Source organism: Carassius gibelio, chromosome A16 (assembly GCF_023724105.1).
Source record: "Carassius gibelio isolate Cgi1373 ecotype wild population from Czech Republic chromosome A16, carGib1.2-hapl.c, whole genome shotgun sequence".
Taxonomy (NCBI): Eukaryota; Metazoa; Chordata; class Actinopteri; order Cypriniformes; family Cyprinidae; genus Carassius; species Carassius gibelio.
The window spans coordinates 24,422,207-24,445,248 of record NC_068386.1 but is presented as its reverse complement, the minus strand read 5'-3'; the positions used below and the strand labels follow the sequence as shown (position 1 = coordinate 24,445,248).

The 23,042-nt window shown below is 38.9% G+C and overlaps 1 protein-coding gene across 2 annotated transcripts; it reads left to right on the top strand.

The window, feature by feature from the left end:
* Positions 1 to 512: 512 nt before the first annotated feature.
* On the top strand, positions 513 to 13,971 carry wdr26a (WD repeat domain 26a). 2 transcript variants are annotated; one of them, XM_052618967.1, is made up of 14 exons: positions 513 to 1,112; positions 1,890 to 1,989; positions 3,040 to 3,096; positions 3,182 to 3,318; positions 4,522 to 4,619; positions 5,779 to 5,935; positions 6,108 to 6,246; positions 8,022 to 8,162; positions 8,239 to 8,358; positions 9,358 to 9,503; positions 9,589 to 9,667; positions 10,350 to 10,479; positions 10,554 to 10,748; positions 12,048 to 13,971. In XM_052618967.1, the coding sequence occupies exons 1-14, from the start codon at positions 871 to 873 to the stop codon at positions 12,068 to 12,070; spliced, it is 1,764 nt and encodes a 587-aa protein (XP_052474927.1). In that variant the 5' UTR covers positions 513 to 870; the 3' UTR covers positions 12,071 to 13,971. The 2 variants fall into 2 exon arrangements, with proteins under 2 accessions (XP_052474927.1, XP_052474926.1); XM_052618966.1 differs by lacking the exon at positions 12,048 to 13,971 and having other exon boundaries at positions 10,554 to 10,891.
* Positions 13,972 to 23,042: the final 9,071 nt, after the last annotated feature.

The following is a 23,042-nucleotide window of genomic DNA, read 5'->3' as shown; positions in this document are numbered from 1 at the left end:
AAATCTGGTCACAAAGTCTTAAAATCCCTTCTCCTCGGGGCAAAGGTCATGCCAGGCATAGCACATCTATACCACTATTGAAAACATACCAATATTACTATGGTTTTACTATAACTGTGTGGACATAGCTTTCTTAGTGCCATAAAAATACAGCAGTAACATGGTATGTATGTGTGTGTGTGTGTGTATGTGTGTGTGTGTGTGTGTGTGTAAATACAGTAATACCAGTAATATTGTTATTGTATTATTGGGTACTAAACTTTTCTGTTAGTTCACTCAAGAAGTATCATGACAATACCTAGTCATTAACAAGTTTATGTAATACTACTTCATGGCGTTGTTATAAGATTTAACTCTATTGATATCTGACAGCTTCAGTAGTTTTTGTTAGACTGTACATCTATGACTTGAGGCCAGCTCTCTTCTTAAATTAGGCTGGCTTTAATGATTCTAGAGAGTTCAAGGTTGTTGCGGCGCTTCCTGTTACGTCATCGCGCACCAACCGACGTCCGTAATGGACTTGCAGCTGTTCTCTGACAAACAATAACAAGAGCGAACGGCGTCGGCTTCCGTGTCTGTAACCGAGCTGATATCGAGCCTGTGAGGCGTCTCGACTCTGACATCGCCGGCGAGGAAACTCTGGCCTCCGCTGCCTCCTCCTCCGACTCGGAAACCGGCGGAGCTTCGCCGCCCCCGCGGAAGAAAAGCCGAGGCTCGGCGGCGGAGGGAGCAGGAGAGAGCGGGGCGTCTGCTGCCGGGATCACGGGCCTCTCTGCGGCTTCTCTCTCAACCCCCCACCAGCGCTCGGACATTCGTCTCAACCACAGCCTGCGGTCGCGCAGATCCACCGCTGTAACCGCGCTTTATAAGATGCAGGCCAACGGGACCGGAGCACAGGAGCCGGAGCCGGAGTCCTGCAGGAACGGAGAGTCCTCGTCCTCCGCCGCGGGAGCGGTGCACTCCAACGGGCTGCTGTCCTCCGCGAATAACGGGCTGCCGTCCACCGAGAGCCCTGCGTCTGACAGCAGCACGAAGAAGAAGAAACGACTGTCCCAGAGCGACGAGGACGTGATCCGGCTCATCGGACAACATCTCCACGGGCTGGGACTCGAGTAAGTGACGCTCCGCCGCGATCCGCGCGTGATCACCGGTTATTACTGGATCGGTCACGGTGCTCTCTGATGCGGTGTGCTTGTGATTACACGATGCGGTCAGCTGTGATTGTGTAATGTGTAACTGATCTCGTGTTTTAACGATTGCAGCACTGGTGTTTGGTGCTTTCACGATGGTGTCAGTGCTGTTCTTGTAGCATGACAGTGTTGTTATTGTTTTCATGACGGTGTCAGTGCTGTTTTGTAACGTGTCAGTCGATTTTTCTTATATTTCAGTGGTGTTTTTCTGCCATTTCATTGGTGTTTGTTGAGTATTTGTGTACACAAGTCCTGTGAGACTTTTATATAAGAATAACTTGTTTTTAGTCAAATCTAAATTTGAAATGTAAAAAAAAAAAAAAGAAACACCCATATGTATATGTAAACATGTTTAGTGTATTGTAGTTTAGTTGTTCAGTTGACAGGGTAGAATAGTTTTATTGCAGTCTGTCTTCCTATCATAAAGCTTCCTGTGTTTTGTGTAGAGAAGCAGCTGAATTGATGATCCTTAGCTTGTATTGAGTTGAGTGCTGCTCAGGACTTGATCTTAATTATTGTGTTCATGAATCAAACACTGACTTCTTGTTGCCAGGAGATTGGATCTGTGTGTGTGTGTGTGTGTGTGTGTGTGTGCAAGAATATAAAATGCTGAATCAGATCTCTAATCCTGAGGCTATCATGTGAAAGCAGTATGAATCCCCTTGATAACATTCATTAGCCTCTTTCTTCTTGTTTCAGTCAAACGGTGGACCTGTTGATGCAGGAATCGGGCTGTAGACTTGAGCATCCTGCTGCTACCAAGTTCAGGAATCATGTGATGGAGGGAGAATGGGAGAAGGTGAGTCTTCATGAGGCCAGTCCAGGATAGGGACGCTCCCGTCCCAAAATCAGTGTCTGTATGGGCTCCGATACTGCCGTTTTCTGCCGGATCGGTCAGACGAGACGGATCCACATCCATTAATGTGTGTATACTATTGTGTTGTTGTTAAGCCCCGAAAGGCACAGAAGCATTATAAAGCACAAGTAAGTTTTCGTGCATTATATTCCAAGCATCCTGCCGGCCGGACTGGGTCGTATGTCTGACAGCCCTTCTTTAGAGGATAGTAAATACTATAAGGATAGTTTCCACCATAGTCTTCGGCTCAATCATTAAAGGAATAGTCCAACCCAAAATGAAAGTTTGCTGAAATGTCCTCACCCTCAGGTTATCCAAGAGGAGTTTGTTTCTTCATCAGATTTGGAGAAATGCAGCGTTGCATGAGTGTCTCATCAATGGATGCTCTGCAGTGAATGGGTGCCGTCAGAATGAGAGCTGATAAAAACATCACAATAATCCACAGCACTCCAGTCCATCAGTTAATGACTAGTTAAGCAAAAAAAATAGTTTTTAAGAAACAAATCCTATCAGTAATATTGTAAGAAGTTATCTTGGACAACAGGAGATGGACTTTTCACTCGAGGAAGCATTATTATGCATTTTGGCCAGAAGCAACAGTTTAAAGTTAAAAACCTCTTAATGATTGATCTGTTTCTTACAAACACACAGCTTTTGTCTTCACAAGACATTAACTGATGGACTGGAGTGCTGTGATGTTTTTATCAACTGTTTGGACTCTCATTCTGACGGCACCCATTCACATTGCTGAGAGACTGATGCAGAGCTACATTTGTCCAGATCTGATCAAGAAACAAACTCATCCTAATCTTGTATAATCTGACGGTGAGGAATTTTTTGTACTTTTTTTTGGTGAACTATTCCATTAAAACAGCTGTGAACAGAAGTGCAATGCATGTAATAGTCAAATGGGTCACAACGAGCCAAACAAGCTACAGACGAGGGTGTGTGAACCTGTGTAAACTAAGTGAATGTGTGTGTGTGTTCTGTCAGGCTGAGAGCGACCTGAACGAGCTGAAAGCACTGATGCACTCCCCCAGCGCTGTGGTGGTAAGAGTCACACACACCTCTGATCACACACACCTCTGCACATCGCTGTATGAGCGTCCTGATTGCTGTTCTCCTGTGTGTCCAGCGGATGAAGTTCCTGCTCCTGCAGCAGAAGTATCTGGAGTATCTGGAGGACGGGAAGGTGCTGGAAGCGCTGCAGGTGCTCCGAGCCGAACTCACGCCCCTGAAGTACAACACTGAACGCATCCACGTCCTCAGCGGGTATCACACACCACTGCTGTTTTAATCCCATATTCATAAGTGTCCTGTTATGAGAAAGCAGCTTTACTCTAACCCTGGAGGGAGATTCGGCCCTTGTGCATCCGCTCCTGTTACAGAGGACGCAGATAGTGTTGAGTACTAGTAAACCTTACACTAAAATACAATTAAACCGTTTTATTTATTTATTTTTTGGTACAATTTATTTTATGGTGGGCTTGTTTCAGTTTAATAAGTACTGAGTAATAATTACCTTAATGTGCTTTCTGTATGGTTACGATTAGGGTTTGGTTTAGGGTTAGTTTCCTGTAATTATGCGTCATCATCTATTATTACTATAATAGTATATGTAATGTGTAACAACATGTTAAAATAAAGTTAGTTTTTTAGTAATTGTAAAGTCAAAAATTTAAATAAATTAAAAAGTTGCTCCATCTTTCTAAAATCAAGTCCCACCCTAGAACTAGAAATAATATAGAAATACAATCTGATGCAAAAGGTGGTAACTTATTTTCTTTTAAGAGACGACAGCATAAAAAAAAAGTTTTAAAGTTTTTCATTAAAAAAAATAATTTGGACTGAATTCAGTACAGGGTTGTTATCATGAACTGAAACTAAACCAAGTAAAAACAGTTTGATTACTTGGAATTAAACTAACTTTACTGAAATAAAAAATAAAAAATAACTTTAAAAAATGATTTTATTTCAGCTAGTTTCCAAAGCAACATTTCTCTTTTTCATGTAGGTTAACTTGAAGGAATAAAATAACTAAAGCTAAATAAACTAAAAAAAAAAAAGAAAGAAAACAAACTATATATATTTGTATGTGTGTGTGTGTGTGTGTGTGTGTGTGTTAACCCTACAAAAAACACATCATACCAATAAACTTCAACTAAAACAAATACAGAAAATCCGATTCAAAATATTAACAAAAGCTATAATATTATATCAATAATACCAAAACAGCAATTTTCTCAGTGTGAATGGTAAAACAATAAAAACATGTTATGAATTCTTTAATACGATTATAATATTGATCCAGATTCAGAATTTCAAACTTCTTGTGTCCCACGTATGTTTTTGATTTATTCTTTGATTGAATTAGTTCTGTTCAGTTGAATCTGAAGTGATTGACAGATGAGGGATATGAGAAGAGATCTCTGTCCTTCAGTAGAGTGGCGTATCAGTGGATGTGTGTCTGTGCAGGTATCTGATGTGCAGTCACCCTGATGACCTGCGAGCTAAAGCTGAGTGGGAAGGGAAGGGGACGGCCTCGCGAGCCAAACTCCTCGACAAGCTGCAGAGTGAGTTCATATAGACACCCGTCCTGACCCATGACCGCTCAAACCTCAGGATGTGTGGAAACATTCATAAACCGTTAAAAAGCAGACCTTCTGAAACATTCTCTGGTCCAGCTACCATTACTTCTATATTTATAACACAATTATTACACAATGAGAGGATCATTAACATGATTCCTAACACAAAACATCTCAGGATTGATCAACTCTACTGATGTCTGTGCTGATGATGTCACTTCCTGCATGAGCTCAGATCAGATCAGTGAGGCTTACACAAAACCTGTGCTAGTTGAAAAAAACAACAAGTTGATAAACTGGATCCAGTATTTAGTAATACAGCAGCACAATGAGAGATTTCGAAGCCATTTTTTGTAGGCGTCTGGATTTTTGAGTGGGAACAAGGTGAGGAAAAATATGGTTTTATATCCTGTGTGAGAAAAAGTCATTAGGTTTTAGTCCAGTGCGAGTAGAATATATATAAATATATCTATATCTGAGTCAGAATGAGTGGAACACAACATGAGGGTTAAACCTCTTATCAATTCAAATATGTCAAAGACCGAGTTTTGTTTAAAACATTTCAATTAATACTGAAAATAGAGAAAATGAACATTTGAAGTTAGTGTAACAACAACATCAGCAGTGGCGTATTTAATTAATCTGAATTTTTCATTAAAATTAATGATTCAAAGTTCACCCTGAAAACTAAGATTTCTATATTTAAAAAAAAGCTATATTAATATTTATGAGTTTCATTTATACGGTAAGGTATGAGAGGTTGTGCTGTGTTGATTATAGTAACTAACGACTTTATTTATTTAGATTGGTTATTAATTGACAGAGGATTGGGACATGAATTATTTTGTGTTTAAACATTATTATTCAGTTTGTCATTAATTCTGTTCACTCCTTGCTCTCTTCATCCCCTCTTTTTTCCACTGGTACAGTTTCATGTAATTCTTTTTTTCAGCTGGGGTTCGGGTCAGTTATGTTTCAGTTCAGCCAGTCCAGGAGATGAATTGAACTGGGCTGCTGTGATGTGGCCCAGCGTAGACCTGCCTTTCACTTGATGTCCTGTGTCGGCTGAACTGAGATGAAACTGAGTCTAACGCTGCGTGGCCTCTGCTCTGTCTCTCGTCTCTCTCTCGTGTCTCTCTCACAGCGTATCTGCCCCCGTCTGTGATGCTGCCGCCCCGTCGTCTGCAGACGCTCCTGAGGCAGGCCGTGGAGCTGCAGAGGGACCGCTGTCTCTACCACAACACCAAACTGGACAGCGGACTGGACAATGTGTCTCTGCTCATAGACCACGTGTGCAGCAGGTACAGCCGGCAGATTCACCACAAGAGCTCTCCACTTGTGTCATTTTAACATTTGAGAACAGAAGTTAAAGTGTCTAGAATATGATCATGGAGAATCAAGCATTCAGATGTGTATGAGGTTGTGTCAGAGTAGTCTGATGTAGGCTCTGAAACGCATCGATGTCGTCTCCAGGAAGCAGTTCCCCTGCTACACCCAGCAGATCTTGACCGAGCACTGCAATGAAGTCTGGTTCTGCAAATTCTCCAACGACGGCACCAAACTGGCCTCGGGGTCCAAAGACACGACCGTCATCATCTGGCAGGTCGACCCTGTGAGTGACCTCTCCCTCAGAACCATCAGATAAGCAGATGACACATTACACATGACAAAAACCTCATACATTACACATTTAAGGGAATGTAATTCATTACTTTTGACCAAACTCATTGATGTAAATAGGTTATTGAGATACAAATACAAAGGGGAAAAAAAACTTGTGAAGTGCATTAAACATTACATTACGTCTAGGGTTCGTGAAGGAACTGAAGGAGTTTCTGGAGCTTAATGCAAAGCTGATAATGAATTAAATCATAAAATTGTCAAACTAAAATAAATCAACTAAAAAAAACATTTTCTAAACAAATTATGAAATATTTTATTTGTTTACCATTAATAAAGTCAGAGAATTGTAAACATGCAAATGTGTAATTTAACTATTAAAATACCTTAAAATCTGAAGGAAACATCATCTGAAAGCTGCATGAATCATCTCTCCTGGTTTGTTAGGAGGACAATATTTGTCTGAGATGCAACTATTTGAAAATCTGGAATCTGAGGGAGCAAAAATATCACAATACTGAGAAAATCCTCTTTAAAGTTGTCCAATTGAACTCTTAAGCGATGAATATTACTAATCAAAAATTAAGTTTTGATATATTTACGGTAGGAAATTAAAAAATATCTTCATGGAACATGATCTTTACTTAATATCCTAATGATTTTTGGCATTAAAACAAAAATCAGTAGTTTTGACCCATAGACCAACGCTACTTTTGCGTCATCGAAGGGTAACGCCCCTTTTTGGGGGAAAACAAACGGATTCCTGATACAGAACTCGTTCCAGGGACCTTTTGTTTTTCATTATTTCTGATGTGTACAGGCCTGTCAGACACAATTACAAACAGATATTGTATAATATTTTTATTGTTTAGTCCTAGCCTGCGAATATTTCAAACGTAAAATCAGTTAACAGCCAAGGTAGCATGCCTAATGAGAGCTAACGTTAATCACGTAGCTGCTAGCAGCTTCGTATTTCTAACTAACGTTACAACAAAACTGTCAATAGCTTAAATCGAGTGAAATATGATCCAAGTAAACCACCGACTCCTCTTGACATGGCTTCATCGTCTAGTTTATCATGCTTTTATTTTATTTTATTTTTATTTTATTTATCATGTTTATCATGTGAGTGTGTTAATGACAAAAATAGGCTAAATGGTGATTCCACAAGATAATGGTAACGTTAGATGTCCATATTTGGCCACTGCGTGGGGTTATTAATCCAGTTTTCGACCATTTCAAAAGGAAACCTCTGTAAACACCGTATCAAGTAGCTTCATTAAATACCTCTCATGGTCCTCGGCCCACAAAGAGAGTGTGTATGTTTGTGCAATTTTTGCTATCAAGAAATTAGAGCGAGTTCTGTATCAGGGGAATCCGTTTGTTTTCCCCAAAAAGGGGCGTTAACCTTCGATGATGCAAAAGTAGCGTTGGTCTATACAGTGTATTTTTGGCTATTGCTACAAATATACCCCAGAGACTTCAGACTGCTTTTGTGCTCCAGAGTCACATTTACTAGGTGAGCATTTAAAAGAAGAAAAACAAGAATTAATGCAAATCAATAAATTCTGTGTAATATACTGCTGTTGTGTGAATAATGTTCTCATGCAATCAGTAAAAAGTACCTGTAGTCCGATTATTCTCAAATCTAATACAATCTAATTACACGTAATTCCTTTCTGGAATCTGATGACGTAATCGAGTTGCTTCCCAGCTCTGGAGAGCAGGCATGAGCGGAGAGTCTGAAGGTCTTTGGTGTTTCGGCAGGACTCTCTCCAGCTCAAGCAGCTCAAGACGTTGGAGGGTCATGCCTATGGGGTTTCCTATCTGGCCTGGAGCCCCGACGACTCGTATCTGATAGCGTGCGGCCCGGACGACTGCTCCGAGCTCTGGCTGTGGAGCGTGCAGGTGAGACACCGCTGACCTGCGCTCAGATTCTTTCCACCGGCTCGTCTGGGTTTAATCCGCCGCTCTGCTCCTCCAGACAGGGGAACTGAGAACCAAAATGAGCCAGTCCCATGAGGACAGCCTGACCAGCGTGGCCTGGAATCCAGACGGCAAGCGTTTCGTTACCGGAGGTCAGAGAGGCCAGTTCTACCAGTGTGTAAGTGCTGCTGGACACTCACAGTGCTCTCACATATAACTGGCTGCATCTCCTTAGCTAATGTCCTGCTCCGATTTCACTTGTTGTTAATTGATTCTGCATTGGGTTGAGTACTGTATTTAGTTATTTTAATGCACAATTCTGCACAATTTCCCCTTTCAAAGAAAAAAAAAATGTCTTCCTAATATTGATCAGACACTTTTATTATTATTATTATTAAAAAACAGCTTACATTAAATTCAGTATAACCATGATGTATACTTTCAGTTTTTGAAATTAAAAAAAATATATATATTTTTTTTTTGCACATTAATGAGAATTTGTGTCGAAGTGTGCTTCATTATCATGAAAATGTCAAAATTCATTCAAAATTAAATATAAATAAATAGACGTAAATATAGATATAAATACACATTTACAAAAAAAATGCACTATGCTGTTTAAAGTAACCAAGGTTTTTTTTTTTTTTTTCGCTCAGCAGACCTGCATTTATTGAATCAGACTACAGTAAGAACAGTGATAGTGTGAAATATTAACACTATTTAAGTTTTCTATGTGAATCTATTGTAAAATGTAATGTATTTGTGTATTTCAGCATCATTCCTCCAGTCTTCAGAGTCACATGATCTTCAGAAATCATGATAATATGATGATTTGCTGCATAAACATGATGATTGTGCTGCTTCATATTTTTGTGGAACCTGTGATGCAGTTTATTTCAAAGATTCTTAAAAGTTCAAAAGAACAGCATTTATTTCAAATCTTTGTAAAATTCTAAATGTCTTTACTGTTACTTTTGAATATTTTAATGCATCCTTCCTGAAAAAAAAAAATCTATATATATCTTACTGACCCGAAGCGTTTGAACAGTAGAGTACAAGTGTATCTATTCTGGAGTGAAATATAATCCAGTCCTGTTCACAGACAGTATTTAGAATACGTTTCAGGCACACATTGCTCAGTGATGGTGAATGGTGACGTGTTGATGTTTCCGGTCAGGATCTGGACGGAAACCTGCTGGACTCCTGGGAGGGCGTCCGTGTTCAGTGTCTGTGGTGTGTGAGTGACGGCAGGACAGTGCTGGCCTCTGACACACACCAGCGCATCCGTGGATATAACTTTGAAGATCTGACCGACAGAAACATGTATGTCCACTGCATTTGTCACTGATCGATGCTGTTATGGGTCATGTGGATGTGCTGGTTTGAGTTTGGTTCTGCTCTCTCACAGAGTTCAAGAGGACCATCCAATCATGTCCTTCACTGTGTCAAAGAACGGAAGATTAGCTCTGCTAAATGTCGCTACTCAGGTGAGCATGAAAACCCGTCTGGACGGGATCCGGTGTTTCATAATGTGTTTGTACCGATGCCAGACTCATTCATTATGAACGATCTGAGATTAGGGTGTGATCCAGTAAAGTTTGAAATAAAAGGTGTGTTCGTGCCATGCCAAAGTCATCGTAATCCTGAGTTTGACATCCTCTTAGAGCTCTATATTATTAGGATTCATTACATCTAGTTCCTCAGAAACAAAGTTGTTGCCGAGCAACTCGCAAACGTAAACAAAGGTGTGTGTTTGTAGAGTAATTTACAACAGCTTTGAATGTGGATCAACCAATCAGAATCAAGGACTGACATTAATGTATTTGTTAATATTAGTTAATGGGCTTGAGCTAATAACTAACAATAACACTATTTTACGATGATCGTTACACATGTAGAAACTATAGTAATACCAGTAAATGATGCTTAATTACATGCAACTAACACTAAACCAAACCCTAATCACAACCCCTAGAGTAACTGTATCTGTATTGTTATTGTTATAGTCAGAACGGGCCTTAACAACTTGCTCATTGTTAATGCTTTAACTAAAGGGACCTGGTACCAAATTACCTGTACTGTTACATTAGATCTCAGTGATGCCACTCGTCCTAAGTAGAAATGTTTGACTTGTCATTTTGTTTTAGCACTGTATGTTCCTGTCTTTAGGGAGTTCATCTGTGGGACCTGCAGGACCGGGTGTTAGTCAGGAAGTACCAGGGTGTGACTCAGGGCTTCTACACCATACACTCCTGCTTTGGCGGCTACAACGAAGACTTTATCGCCAGTGGCAGTGAAGGTAAGGACGTCTGCGTCTCAGTGTAACGGACTGAAGGCATCCAGCAGAGATCTGATCTGTGTGTTCATCTCTAGATCACAAAGTGTACATCTGGCACAAGCGCAGCGAGCTGCCCATAGCGGAGCTGACGGGTCACACGCGCACGGTCAACTGTGTGAGCTGGAACCCTGTGCTGCCGGGCCTGATGGCCAGCGCCTCGGACGATGGCACCCTGAGGGTCTGGGGTCCCGCACCCTTTCTGGACTCGCAGGAGACCGAGGGGCTCACCGGTACGAACCTCCTCATCTCAGTCAGAACACTGCTCGTAGATGACAGCAAACTCCATTTAAAAATAAAAAACAATGTTAAACCGCGTTTTGTAAAAAAAAAAAAAAAAAAAAAAAAAAAGATTTTTTGAGCTCCAATGAGTGAGAGATTTATATTTGTGCTACTTTTAAAAATACACCCCCGGCTCATTTTAAATTATCTAGTGACGGCAAAAAAACTATGACAAATGTGCTGAAAAATCTAATTGAAATTAAAAAGTAGAACAGATTCAAATAAAACATAAAAATGTCAACCTAAAATCTTGATGTTCATTAAAAAATAAATCGACAGGCAACATCAGCTACCCAGCGGGATTATTATACATAACTAAAACCGAAACCATTACTTGAGAGTTACCTGAAATAACATTTATTATTATTCTTTTTTTAAGTAACAGCAACATTTCTCTCTTTTTTGGAAATAAAAATATAAAAAACTAAATTTAACCTTTTTTTGCTTCAATATAAGCAATTTTTTAACCTGTTAAATGTCACCCCCGTCCCGTATACGGGACGCCTACGTTGACTATACTATATTACAATCAAATCTAATCTAATCTTGACAAACTATATATCGTTGGAAAGGTCTAAGACTCCCAAATATATATTATACCAATATTTTTTGTTAAAAATTATGTAGGAAAAGTAATAGATGAATTTATGACAAGAGTGCACCCTCAGAAATCTACATTACAAAAGGAGCTTTGACCTTTGTTTAAAAAAAAGACTTCCTCGTTGCCTTTTTCTCTATCACATTTTAGAAATCATCAGAAGTTATATATCACTTGAAAACATAAAATCTCAAAATTCATCCTTTAAAACCCATTTTAAAATCAGACATTGCATTACCATGTAAATGGCACATCGAAATCATGTTACAAAATGTTTTCAGACATGAAATATAAAAATGTAGGTGTGTATCATGCACATTCAAGCCTATCTTCAAAAACATGAGTGACAGTTATCAGGTTAAATTACATTTTACAATTTTTAGATGTGGGTTCTGAAACTTACAGGATGTTTTAATAGTACATTGACCTCTTATATTTCAAAAGATCAGTTCATGACCCCTTTAAAAACTCTTTTACTAGATAAAGCTAAAATCAATACGGAATCAAAAAATACTTTATTTTTGTGTTATAACCCTTTGAACTGGAGCAGCTAGCTAATTTGCTTAACATGTGTATATTATATATACGAGTGTGTGTGTGTATATATATATATGTGGTTTTGGTCTCCATCTGTGCTTGTCTTCTCCTGTAGAGAACTATAGCATGGACAGTTGATGTTGACTCTGGAGCAGATGTCCACTTTGGAGAATATACAGTGAGACACACTAAAGACACTAAAGTGAATGAAGAACGAGAAATTATGTAAATCTAACGGCAGATGGATGTTTTCTCCTGGCGGTTTCACATCCCCACCCGCAGCGCAGTGGACACACGGAGCCGGCGGCTGCCCTTCATCATCTGACTTCACATACGTGTGACGGCACCAAACGCACACGCTACACGCCTCGCCGAGGACACGCCCCCTCGGCTCAAGCTCCTCCCCCTCCCCTACACTGCATCCTGAGTGGACGACTGTCTCCTGAAGCCACACCCCCTCCCCCCCACACACGGACAAACATTACTCAGATCATTATTTATTACGGCTTTAATTTATTATTGTGAATGAATCAAGGCCTCAGGCTTGCTTTGTGTTCTGTACAATATTGACTCAGCGAGGGGACAAAAAAATATCTCGCACGTGTCGGAGAGAGAACAAATCATATCTTTATTTTCCAGCATGAACGTCTTTTATCCACCTTGTATGCTTGAAAGTAAGTGTCTTCACCAGCAGAGATATAAGATATCAGTTTCCCTCACAACTATTTTAAATGACTGAATTTACAGGCATTTTTTAACAGATTGGTATTTGTTTCGATTCAGAAAGTCCAATCATGACTCCACTATTTTTCACCGCTTATGGAACTTTATGCTGAGAGCGGGAAATGATGGATGATTATTCGTTATGTTACATTTCTGAAGAAAGATGCAGGACAGGACAAAACCGGTAGTGTTTTGGTAACAGGGTCGAAGACCAACTAAGCTATGCTTGCTAAGATTCACAGCATGCTAATGACCCACGAATGAGCCACCGTCACGTTCCACGTGTAAATACAGGCCTTCATTAGGTGTTTGTGATGGGCTTGAGGTCATTTTTACACTCAATGTTCAAGCTCTCGTGTGAGGCGAGTGGTTTTGTCACGGTAAGTACGTCAGAACAGACTCCCAGATGTTTCAGTTCAGTGTCCATCATATTCGTCCGTTTGTTTCTCCTCTTTCTTGTTTTCTCTCGTATTATCACATCTTTTTATGTCTTTTTTTTTTGTTTTGTTTTTTTAATGCTTCTCTGAAATGTAAATGATTACTTATTGGCTTTTATTTTGGGTTGATTTATTTGTTTCGCTTTATTGCTTTATTTCCCTTTTATTATCATATAACAGATGTCTAGGCAAGTGGCCTCTTAAATGCTTTTTTTCTATTGGTGAATTTCTTATACTTTCGTACGCATTAGTACACACAGGTGTACCCGCAATGATTTAGGTATTCAGAGTGATATCACTCGCCTTCTATGATTTATTCTGTAATTATGTGCTCTTCATATACATATATATGAAGAATCTATAGATATATAAAGATATATATATATAGAGATATATATACATATGTGTGTGTATTTCTTGCCATATATCCTCCCTTGCGAATGTTAACTATTTCTCACCTGCATCAGGTAAACTCCTTGTACAGGTAATTTGCTCCCTGTTCCGTTAGCGAGGAGTCCCGCGCACAAGCGAAAAGACAAAACAGGTGCATGCAGAAACACCCTCACACATATGCGAGATCTTACCGAATCGTGGTGTTGTATATTCTGTTAATGCAACTGAATTTTCCTTTCCTTCTGAATATTTGTGTTTGGTTTCAGTCTTAGTTTGACTTTCTTGTGCTCCGAGGCGGTGTAACAGACGGGTGACAGTACTGCTCTGCTGGAGTTCTGGTTAATAAGTTTATTGCAGTCAGGTTCTGAGGATCTGTTTTGCTTTTCAGTGTGTTATTATTCTAAGTGATTGTACTATTATGTAATGTTCTGTAGGAGAGGTGTTATGTATACATTCATTCAATAAAGCATTCAGGGTTTTAAACTATGCAGAGTAAGTCGTCGTCACTTTTGTTAGATGAATGGTTGAGCCAAAAGGAGACCTCGAATAAGAACCTGTTAGATGAACTGAAATGTTTTAGGACTTTTAGAGATTTTGATCATGTCTCAATCATTTCTTAATTACAGACCTCAAAACTTCCTGTAAACAACTTTACTTTTTTTTAGTTTGTTTTTCATGAATGTGGGAACACTGTATTCTGTACCCAGTAGTTTGAGTCAGAGTTATAGTTAACTTAAACTAAATCTAACACTTAAACCATTAAGAAAACCTTTCAGTTACTAATGTATCCTAGGTTTCTTGACATAACGTTGAATCCGTTTAGTTGAAGATATGAGAAGACTCAGTTTTTCTGAAATACTGAATCCTACCTGAATCAGGTTTGTGCAGAAGCCCAAACAAAGGTCATTTTAGCCCGCCAAACCAGGTGAAGCCATCTGCCTGTGCAAGTCATTTTATCAGTATCTTTGGACTGAGGAGTGGCAAGCATCGACTCAGGAGCAAGCACAGTAGGACAGCCAGCTACACAATGTTCACTCCTGTTATCTCAGGGAACCAAGGTTATGCGAGTAATAAAGACGTTTCTTTACTGATATGGTTTACTCTCATTGCATCAGTTAAGCTGGACCTTTGGAGAACAAAATTCAATAGTGCCATGCTGTAAGCACAGAATGGAAACATGTCATGTGAGCCCAGCACTAGGGTACTCAAGGTTAAGGGCCGTAATAGGTTGCAAACTATTACCGCTTTTTTCACTGGGGCTGGTGCCAGAGCTGGGTCCGGTGCTCGGCCAAGACTGGGACTCGTTCAGAACCGGTTCAGGGGAAGCTCCTCCTACAGACACCATAGGTTCCCTTGTTCAAGACCAGCAAATACTTGAACTAACTACAAAACATACTTCCAGTAGCTGAATCAGAAGCGCCAGACTGTTTACCTTCCTAGTTTCACGAAACGGTCGTCCATAAAATGTGTTTCTGTTCTGTTGTAAGTAATCTTAAAGATTCCTAAATTATCTACTTTCAGAAGAACAAATAAAGTGCTTTTGCTTTCATCTAGATACACATCTCCCTGACATGACTGCTTCAACACTAACTGTGTTACTGAAACCACGCCTTCTTTCTTTTGCGTGAACATTTGGGCGGCATTATGCAAATTTTTACACATAGTGACGTAGACATGTGGGGGCGTATTTAAATGAGCCGTTTCAGGGGGCGTGGCAGAGTCTTAACTTTGATCAAGAAAATCTCTTTGGATCTGAGACTTTAGTCTTTGCAGCTTTACAGATCTTCTTTTTTGTGCCAAGTGGACTGCCTTTAGCAAGCAAAGGTTGTGTTGTGCCCAAATGAGGAGCCGCCTCACCAGGCGTGACCTGAGCCACTCTTGGTGGTTTATTTAGGCTTCCACTGTCATATTGTCTGAATGGACCATGACATCGTGACCCTTCAGGTGTGGCAGGAAGGCTCTGTGTGCCAGAAAAACTGCTATCATTTCCAGACAATTATTATGCCAGCATTGCTTCAGGCTTGACCAAGAGCTGAATACTGGTTTGCCTTCAAACATCACTCCCCAACCTATGCTGGAGGTGTCTGTTGTGACTACCTTCCTCCTGAAGACAAGCCTCAAATCCATCCCTGTCTGGTACAGAAAAGGGTCTTTCCATGGGGCAGGGCATTGATACATCTGTGGGACACCTTGACATTGAAGTGTCCCAAAGGGGAGAGGGCCGCATCCACACACTTTGTAAAGTGCATGGTGCCAAAGACAGTCCGAATGGAAGGAAAGTATACTGGTAAGCCACCTCTTCAAATGTGAACCACAAAAACGGTCTGAGATTAGGGGCTATCATATGAAAGTATGCATCTTTCAGATCCTACGATAAAAATCAATCTCCTGAGCAAATTTGCCTGAAGCGACCATGCTTCTGTCAAACCAGGAAGTGGCGGCAGTTGAACCCAGACTCACTGTGAGCTGCCAGAACCATTTCCACAACACCCTTTGCCTCTTTACTTCAGAAAATGCAAGCTTTGTTGTCCTGGACCGACGTTTGTACCATGCTTCTGAAGCAGGAAGGTCTGCAAGTGAATTTAGGTGAATAACCTTAATTGATTGTTACTAAGACCCACTTTGACACACCTAGAATGGCTTCCCAAGCCTGGCTTTGGGCGGCGAGGGGTCGGAGTGGCAGGTTCCTGCACAGAGGTGGGTGGGGGGGCTGATGCTTCATGCTTTTTTAAAGAGAAGTGCTCTTTTTGTGAAAGCATTTTTTCTTTTTTTTTGTACTTTGTTCACTATAACAGCGGTGGATTGTGTGGGCACATTTAATGGGGCAAAACCCAGCATTGGTATCAAACACACTGCTCTCAACTCCCATAACCATACAGGGGGTTGGGAGGCATGTCTGTACCCAACGGGACTTAACTTCCCCTCTTAACTCCTAATGGATCAGTAGTGCTGAAGCTGGGGGTCTAGATTTATCTATGGGCGAAGACATCCACCTCTGGGGACATGACTTGTGAGGACTACTGGGGGATCAAAGAAAGCTGTCTGGTCACATCCTTGATCTCCGTTACATTCAGCCAGAGGTAGAGCTCAAGAACAACCAAGTAGGCCATTCCCTGGGCTGGTGACTTATGGCGCGTTTCCATTACCAGTGCCAGCTCGACTTGACTCACCTTGTCTCATCTTGGCTCGCTTTTCGCTCCGTTTTCCACTGCAGATAGTACCTCCACAATAGTATCTGGTCGCCGCAGGAAACTGCCGTGACGTAATCTTCTACGCGACACACACAGGACAATGGAGGAAATTGAGTGTATGCTGTTTTTAATCCTCGGGAAGTGGCTGTTTCTCACAGCAAGAAGACAAATGTTGTTTCTGGAGAGGCTGAGGGCAGCAAAAACGAAACACTGCTGGCGGGGTTATTCAAGATACTCCGTCTGGCGCGTGCAGTGATGACGCAGTGAATAGTGACGATTCTCTCTGACCAATCAGTCTGTCGGGGAGGGAACAAGATGGCGGGCTAAGCACATGTACATTTCTCCGCTCTCCAGCACATTTTGAGATTTACGTTAACATTCAACTTTAAAACATCCTAATTTTTGCGTATTAGCGAGTACTGGACTATGTCAGCAAAAAAAGCTTCCAATCACCCCAAAATAGTCATCCCTGGACAAAAAGGGATGACTGTAAAAACTTCTGCTCTCGCCGAGCACGAATACGTCATGGAAGTTGACCACGTCGAAAGCAATGAGAAACGCAAAGAATCTTCCTCCTTGCAGAACACTCCGACCAAAGCCCCGGCTAAGAAACAGAAGGGAGACGAAACCCCTGAGATTTCCAACGTCGCTCTCCTGGAAACCTTAGTTGCCAGATTCGATCTACAAGACGGAAAGCTGAGCAGCATTGAGCATAAGATTACTGAGAACAGTCTAATGATCGTCAACCTGACAAAAGCTGTGGAATTCAACGCGGCGGAAATAAAGGACTGTAAAACTAAAATAAACTTGTTCGAAAAACAACTCGCCTCTGTTGTCACTTCGCACGCAGATTTGGTAAGTCGCACGTCGGAGCTCGAACGCTACAAAAGACGATGGAATCTTCGAGTAATCGGAATGAAAGAAATTGCAGGCGAAGATATCCGAAGAGAAGTCGTCTCACTGTTAGCTGAAATTGCTCCTCACCTGCAGCACAAACTTGAAGACATCGTGGATTCAGTTCACCGCATTGGCTCCAAAACAAAGGATAAATCCAGGCAGGTGATCATTCAGTTCAGCATGCGGAAACACAGAGACGAGTTCTGGCGATCCACCAAAGTTTCGGATGTCTGCAAACTAAGGGGAATAAAGTTCACCGAAGATTTGTCAAAGGAAGACCGAGAAGCCCGCGCTGCACTCTGGCCGAGGATCAGTGAGGCTAGAGCTGCAGGGAAGAAAGCCTACTACCGAGGTCCTTATGGCTACATAGAGGGCACCCGGATTGTCTAGGACGGTTGATTTCAACAACCTCGTCCACATTTGTTTACCTTAAGTGTTGGCATGAGGTGTAAGTGGGATGTTTTATGTCCTTGCTGTTGAGCGAGATTTTGTTACAGTGCTCTGTTTGAGAGATATCTTGTTTTGTGTTCATTAGAGCACGGTTACATATTTTTCATTTGATTGTTTATCCTATTTTACGTATTTTATTTTTTTATTTGTTTCCTGTTAGTTAAATGTTCTCAGTGAAATCAGCTTTTTCCTGTATTTCTTTAAATGCAAGGGGTCTTCGTAACTCTATTAAAAGAAAAGCTTTATTTCTTTTTTGCAAAAGCAAAAACTCACACTGTGTATTTTTGCAAGAAACACATTCCAACCTTGATGACGTGAAGTTCTGGACGAGTCAGTGGGGGGACAAAATCATCTTCAGCCATGCTTCTACACATTCTGCAGGAGTGGCAATACTGTTCAACAACCTACCAGGCAAAATTATAAAGGTAGAGACAGATTCAAATGGCCATTGGGCTTCAGTTGTTATAAATATTAATGACGTTTTGTTCATTTTATTCAATGTGTATGGGTACAACAGTGCTCCCCTAAATAACAAACTACTTACTGAAATTTCTGATTCTCTATTCGAGTTGAAACTTGTGTACCCAACTGATAATATTATTATAGGAGGAGATTTCAACATGGTTATGGATGAAGCGTTAGATCGTTTTCCGCCCAAATTTAATACCTCTCATCCTAATGTTACCCTTTTTAATTTTTGTTTGAATAATAATGTAGTGGATGCATGGAGAGCTGTGAATCCAAATCTTAAACAATTTTCCTGGTTCAGAGATAATGGAACTTCCAAATCGAGAATTGATTATTGGTTAACCTCAAATAACCTAACCGACTTCATCAAAGATATTTCAATATCTGCTGCTCCTCTAACTGATCACTGTTGTATCTCTATATCATTCAACTCGGGCAAAAGAGAAACACATAATAAGGGTTATTGGAAATTCAATGCTGATTTATTAAAACACCAAAACTTTTGCTCACAAATTAAATCCATAATTAATGATATAGCATTGCATAAGGACCTAATTACATTCATAAGTAAATGGGAATATTTAAAACACAAGATTCGGGAATTTTCTATACAATTTAGTAAAAATTTAAGTAAGGCCAGAGCACAAATGGAGTTAGAATTAACAAGAGAATTAAACAATTTATGTAATAAAAGTGAAATGGACAATGAAGCTAAATTACAAATTTTATCCTTGCAATCCAAAATTGATGATTTATATACTCAAAAAGCTAAAGGAGCATATGTAAGATCTAGGGCAAGATGGATAGAGAAAGGGGAAAAAAGTAATAATTATTTTTGCAGACTTGAAAAAAGGCGACAGGAAAAAAATGCCATAAATTCTCTTTATGTGAACGGTGTTATAAGTACCTGCCCTAAAATGATTTCCTCAGAGATTTTTCAATTCTATAGTTCTTTATATAGCTCATTCTTTTCTGTATCAGACTGTAATATTCTCTTTGATAATATACACACTAGCATACCGCAGTTAGACCAGGAATTTAAAGACTTGTGTGAGGCTGATATCAAGATAGAGGAATTAGATAAAGCAATAAATAAATTATCTTCAGGAAAATCTCCAGGTCCTGACGGCCTTACTTCCGAATTTTATAAATTTTTTAGGGAAGATTTGAGGGAACTATTATTTCAAGCCTTTCTCGAATGTATCCAAAATAATTCACTATCTTCAACCATGAAACAAGGTCTAATTACTCTTATCCCCAAACCGGGAAAAGATGCACGACATATAGATAATCTTCGCCCCATCACTTTACTCAACTGTGATTATAAAATTCTAGCGCATATATTTTCCAGTAGGCTCAAGAAAAATATAGATCAAATAATTAGTGAATCACAGTCTGGTTTTATAAAAGGTAGGTCAATACATAATAACATCAGATTGGTTTTAGATATTTTAGATTATCGTGAATATATTGAGGATGAAGGCTATATTCTCTTTTTAGATTTTAAAAAGGCATTTGACACAATCGAACATAATTTCATATTTAACTCCCTCGAAAAATTTGGTTTTGGCATGAAATTTATTTCTTTCATAAAAATGTTATATAAAGACATCAATAGTTCTATATCCCTTTCATTTGGAACATCCCAGAGATTCAATATTTCGCGAGGAATAAGACAAGGATGTCCCATTTCCCCTTTTCTATTTATCTTGGCAGTAGAAATGCTTGCTATCTTGATAGATAAAAATAGCAACTTTGATCGACTTAGTGTATTTGGAAGACAAATTGGTATAAGTCAATTAGCGGATGATACAGTGATCTTTTTAAAGGACCAATTTCAGATTAATAAAGCCATTCAACTAGTTAATCTATTTTCCAAAGCATCAGGCCTACACTTAAACTTGAACAAGTGTGAGTTACTTGCAATTCATGGCAGCGAATTAGACTCTTTATGTAACATACCCATAAAAACATGTGTAAAATATTTGGGGATAACTATTACTAGAGATAGTAATCAAAGTATCCAAGAAAATTTTGTTAAAAATCTTTCAAAAGCAAAAGCAATTCTCAATAACTGGCTACAAAGAGATATCTCAATATTTGGAAGAGTCTTATTGACTAAAATGGAATTACTCTCCAGGTTCGTTTATCCAGCCTCCTCCTTAGCTATCCCGCCTCATTTACTGAAAGAATGTAACATTGCATTGTTTAACTTTATCTGGAAAAATAAGCATCACTATATCAACAAAAATGATTTAGTTCACAATTATGAAGAAGGGGGATTAAATGTTATTGATTTAGAAATAATGAATAGTGTTTTAAAAACTCAGTGGTTAAGATCATTTCTTTGTAATTCAAACTGCTTATGGTTCATCGTATCTTCTTCAGTATTTGGGAAAGTAGGTGGCTTGGAATTTTTGATTAGATGTGACTTTAATATATCCAAATTACCTCTTAAATTGTCTGCATTCCACCAACAAGTTCTCCTATGTTGGAAATTAGCATTTTCTCACAATTTTAGTCCACACAAAACTTGTATTTGGAACAATCGTTTTATTTTGCACCATAACAAATCTTTATTTTATGAAAACTGGTTTCAATATAATATTCTTTCCCTATTGGACATGACAGACAGTTATGGAAATGTTCTCAATTACAAGGATTTCTGTTTAAAACATGGATTTGCATGTCATCCTAAAGAGTTTTACAGTGTTGTAAATGCCATACCCAAAAACATGGTATTATTAGTAAAAGGGATTCTTTCACATTACTCTGTAACATTCTCTCTCCCATCTCCTTGTCTGGGTGAATTGTTTATTAGAGATCATAAATGTAATAACAAATATATTAGAAATGTCTTCATTAATAAACTTCATCCAAATAGAATAAAACGATATTACGTTTTCAAAGAATTTAACCCTAAAGAGGTGAAGGAAATGAGAATGAATTATCTTACCTTTCCAAGTCTCCCTAAAGTGAAAGAGCTTCATTTTAAAATAATAAATGATATATACCCGTCTAAGGAACTTATCAAATCAAAATTTGATATTGGAGAAAACTCTTGTCAATTCTGTGATAGTGATATTGAAACCACTGAACATATTTTTTTTGATTGTAATTACTCAAAGTTGTTTTGGGCTCAATTGTGCAGTAAAATGTCATGTGTAATTACATGGATAAATCCCCTTGAATACAAACAAATTAAGTTTGGTGTACTTAAGAAAGATTACTCACAACATTACTTGATTAACAACCTTTTTGATGTTGCTAAATATTTCATTCATAAATGCAGATTTCTGAAAACCCCTCCATCCTTTACTCACTTCTCTAATGAACTCAAACTTTTTGCTGCTTCTCTTGATGCTCTCTCAAATGAAAAAGCTACTGCAGTTGCCAGCTTCTTCAGTGAACTAAGTGCTCAATAACTACTTGCTACCCCTTGTAAGAAATTAGTTATTTATAATTGCTCTTTTATTTTATTTATTTTTGTTTTTTATTTAATTATTATTATTATTATTATTTTTTTATTTATTTATTTTTATTTATTCCTTTTTGTTATTCGTGATTGTGCATTTAATGTATTACATCACTATTACATATTGTATTTGCAACTATGTCTGCCTCGAAGAATTGTTAATATTGTTTATTCTGTACCTGTTTTGTATGTACATTTGTTTGCTAATAAAAAAAATAAATAAATAAAAAAAACCAATCAGTCTGTCGTATTTTCACGTCACTTTTTAGTAACGCGTCAGCTCGCTCAGAACCTCGCCAGATGTGATAAGAAAAAAAGTACCTGGAACAGCAACATTAATGGCATGTAGAGCCAGGTTGGCCACGCTGCGAAGCTTCTTAAAAGCAGAGGGATCTGGGCCAGACTCATCTATGGTGTGGAGGTGTTTGACCTGGAAGACTGTCCTCGTATGGAGAACCAGTTTGACCAGCTGCAGCGTAGCCTCTGGTCTCCAGGGCCGAGCTGCTCTCTGAGGGGAATATGCTCTAATAGTCTTGGTGGATAGCCACAGGGGAGAATCACCAAAATCTGCTACTGGGGCTCTACTATGGCAAGCACGAGGTCTTATTCTTTGTCTTCAGAGTCGAGATGATCTAAAAACTATTTTATAAAAACAACAAAATTACTATAACTTTAAAATGTAAAATATTTCAATAACAACACTATAAAAGTGTTACTAAAAATGTTTATAAAATAAAACTTGACTAGAGCTTTAAAATAAAAACACAGAAAAGTATTTTTTTTAAATCAAAATGAACTGAAATAAAAACCAAAAAAAGTAAAAATATTAAGAACAAAAATATTATCTCAATATTACAATATCAATATAAGAATGTATTAAAACTATAATAGTATCTCAATAATTCTAAAATAATGCTGTTTTACAACAGCAGACCATTTAGTCATTTTGAAAATATGCAATATCATTTAGGTTTCTATTCTCTCTGAAGAAATCAAAATGTAGTTTTAGAAAAAACCTGGACAGTGAAGCATAATGTGCACTGAACTGTATCTAAATTAATTTTGACAACACGATA

Coding starts and splice junctions, on each gene's coding strand:
- wdr26a (XM_052618966.1), top strand. CDS start 871: ATGCAGGCCAACGGGACCGGAGCACAGGAGCCGGAGCCGGAGTCCTGC. Junction 8,163..8,238: donor TCTGGCTGTGGAGCGTGCAG/GTGAGACACCGC, acceptor CTGCTCCTCCAG/ACAGGGGAACTGAGAACCAA. Junction 9,668..10,349: donor TGCTAAATGTCGCTACTCAG/GTGAGCATGAAA, acceptor TCCTGTCTTTAG/GGAGTTCATCTGTGGGACCT.